The following is a 2,596-nucleotide window of genomic DNA, read 5'->3' as shown; positions in this document are numbered from 1 at the left end:
CCCTCTCTGCCTCTTACTACAATAGTTAAAGAATTTTGGCTAAGTCATTTAACCTTCCCCTGACTTCTGTGTTCAAAGATGGATGAAGGTTAACTTCCTGGGACTACCGGGTATTAAGTACTTAGGAAAGACTCCACGCCCCAAGCAAGCTCAGTAACAGCTACTTGTTTGGGGGTGTATAGACAAAAGGCACTCAGCAGTGGCTTAAATCAGGGCCATGACTGTTACTCTCAGTACTTTCTAAGGAAGAAAATACAACTGACTTGCCCCCTGCCAGCCCATGAGGGGTTTGAGAAGCAGCTCTGCCCCCTCTGGTGAGTGATGCCAGGGGTGGGATGGGCTGCACAGGACCCGGTGTGGAGGGCATGGGAAAGCCAGTTTTATTGAGCAAGTTTTCTAGGACCTGGAGTTTAGATCTTCTCCCCACCAAGAGGTAGAACCCCTAAACCTCTCCACCAGGTGCTAGGACTACTGCCCCACCACATGTAGTCTTCAAGCAAGGAGAGAGCCCCTATTTGGCAAGAGATGAGTATGTGAGTGACTGTCCACCAGTGGGGAGAGGACAGACGGCTGAAGGGAAGGGGCAGCTGCAGGCGGTGTTTCTTCTGTCCTGCTGCGGACAGGACTTCCAGGGTCAGTCTTCCTGTCTCAGGCATCTGCTAGCCTGTGCCTGCCCTGGCAGCACAGCTTCATTGAGGCTTGGGGTTGGGATGACCAGGCTGCCAGACTAGGGCAAGATCACTCAATTTCCAGAATGAGATCATCGCCTTCCAGTGTCATGTCCTTGGTCACATGGACCTTGCGGACAGTCCCCTCCATGGGCGAGGTCACCACAGTCTCCATCTTCATGGCACTGAGCACACACAGGGGCTGGCCCTTGGCCACCTTGGCTCCTGCTGCCACCTTGATGTCTATCACCTTCCCAGGCATGGGCGCCCCAATCTGGCCCTTCACGTCCTTCAGGGCCTTGGGGTGGAAGTGCATCTCCTGTAGACAGAGTAGAGAGAACATGAGACACAGCCTGGCCCATCCCTACAACCTGGCCGGCTCTGGGAACAGGTTCTCTGTACCTTCATGGCTTGTGTGTCCTTGACCAAGATGGACCGTAGCTGCCCGTTGAGCTCAAAGAAGACTTGCCTCTGGCCGGCCCGGTTCAGGTCACTCATAGCCAAGGCTTTAATGTGCAGCGTTTTGCCCCGTTCCAGTTCCACCTGCAAGGGTGGGCGGAGACTCAGGGTTAGAGGCCAGGTCCAGGGAGAGCAGTCCCCTGATCCTGGGTCTTGGCTCCTCACTTGAAAAGGCCTAGCTAGTCTCAAAGGTCCTTTCTCCTCCAAAACCTGCAGGGCTGCTAACAGCCAAGCCACAGTCTGGAGCTTAGGGCAGGGGTGCTGGTGTCCCTGTGGATGGCAGGAGCACGAGTGCTGCGGTGGACTGTGGACAAGTTCCAGAGCTACTGACCTCAAACTCCTCTGCAATTTTGGGTCCCTGCAGAAAGAGGCGGGTATTGAGGCTATCCAGGGGTCCAAAGGTGGAAGTGAAGTCCTTAAAGTGGGCAAAGACGTCAGGGTACATGGCTGCTGACAGCACGTCCTCGGGGGTCACCTCTTCCCCATGCCGCTCTATCAGCTCCTTCTCCAGCGCCTTTAGATCAAGGGGAGGAAGGGAGGCTCCTGGCCGCCCCTCCACTCTTGGCAGATCCTTCAGCACCTGGGGAGCAAAGCACAGTCAGGCCTGATTCCTGCGGCCAACCCCCATTCTCACATCACACTAGGCCTTCCTTACCTTAGAGCGAAGGGGTTCAGGAAAGCCCCCGTGAGGGATGCCAATGTAGCCCTGCAGGAACTCCACCACGGAGCGGGGGAAAGATAGCTCTTCTGCCTGAGCTTCAGCCTCTGCCCGGCTCAACCCGTTTTGCACCATGAACTGGGCCAGGTCCCCCACAATCTTCGAGGAGGGTGTCACCTGAGAAGGGTCCCTGGAGGTTAGACCAGGCACCTGTGGAGGCCCAGAGGCAGGCTGTGTATCAAGTAAACACACTGGGCTTGGCTCACCTTGATGAGGTCACCCAGCATCTGGTTCGCCTCCACATAAGCCTTTTTGACCTCCTTGAACTTGGAGCCGAGCCCCATACTATGGGCCTGGAAATGCAGGTTGGTGTACTGGCCCCCTGGGATCTCATTCTCGTACACATCCGAGTTGCCAGACTTCATGGTGGCCGTGCAGTCAAAGGCCGCATACAATCCCCGAGCCCCCTCCCAGTACTCACTGTAGTCAAACACACGCTCCAGGGGCACCTCTGTAGGGAGGCCAGAGGTGGAGGAGGGCTCAGAAACATGTTGAGCCCCTGGTGCTCCTCCTACCACCCAGGAACAGCTCAGGTCCCATCTCAGACTTGGGTGATAGAAGACAAGGCCAGGGTAGGACATATAGAATCTGGGTTTGTCAGCCTCTGGTGAGAGGGGGGAGGCTGTGGCTTTTGAAAGGGATATGGCCATGGGCTGCTGTTCTAACCTGTGTCCAGGGGGGTCCCTCTGGTACACGCCACCAGGGCCCCCATGCTGGGTTGTGACGTCATCCCAGACATGGATTCAGCTCC

The 2,596-nt window shown here is 56.2% G+C and overlaps 1 protein-coding gene across 1 annotated transcript in view; it reads right to left on the bottom strand.

Moving 5' to 3' along the window:
* Nucleotides 1-204: 204 nt before the first annotated feature.
* The window catches only part of PC (pyruvate carboxylase), a gene marked incomplete in the record, with an annotated part of 120,815 nt that continues 118,423 nt past the window's right edge, over nt 205-2,596 (bottom strand). Inside the window, 6 exon segments of the mRNA XM_027769402.1 lie at nt 205-987; nt 1,071-1,211; nt 1,459-1,707; nt 1,783-1,962; nt 2,052-2,296; nt 2,512-2,587. Coding sequence (XP_027625203.1) covers nt 739-987; nt 1,071-1,211; nt 1,459-1,707; nt 1,783-1,962; nt 2,052-2,296; nt 2,512-2,587 — 1,140 coding nt within the window.

This window comes from Tupaia chinensis, unplaced genomic scaffold, assembly GCF_000334495.1.
Source record: "Tupaia chinensis unplaced genomic scaffold, TupChi_1.0 Scaffold149501_1, whole genome shotgun sequence".
Taxonomy (NCBI): domain Eukaryota; kingdom Metazoa; phylum Chordata; class Mammalia; order Scandentia; family Tupaiidae; genus Tupaia; species Tupaia belangeri.
The sequence above is the reverse complement of the archived record's forward strand: the minus strand, read 5'-3'. Positions and strand labels throughout refer to the sequence as shown.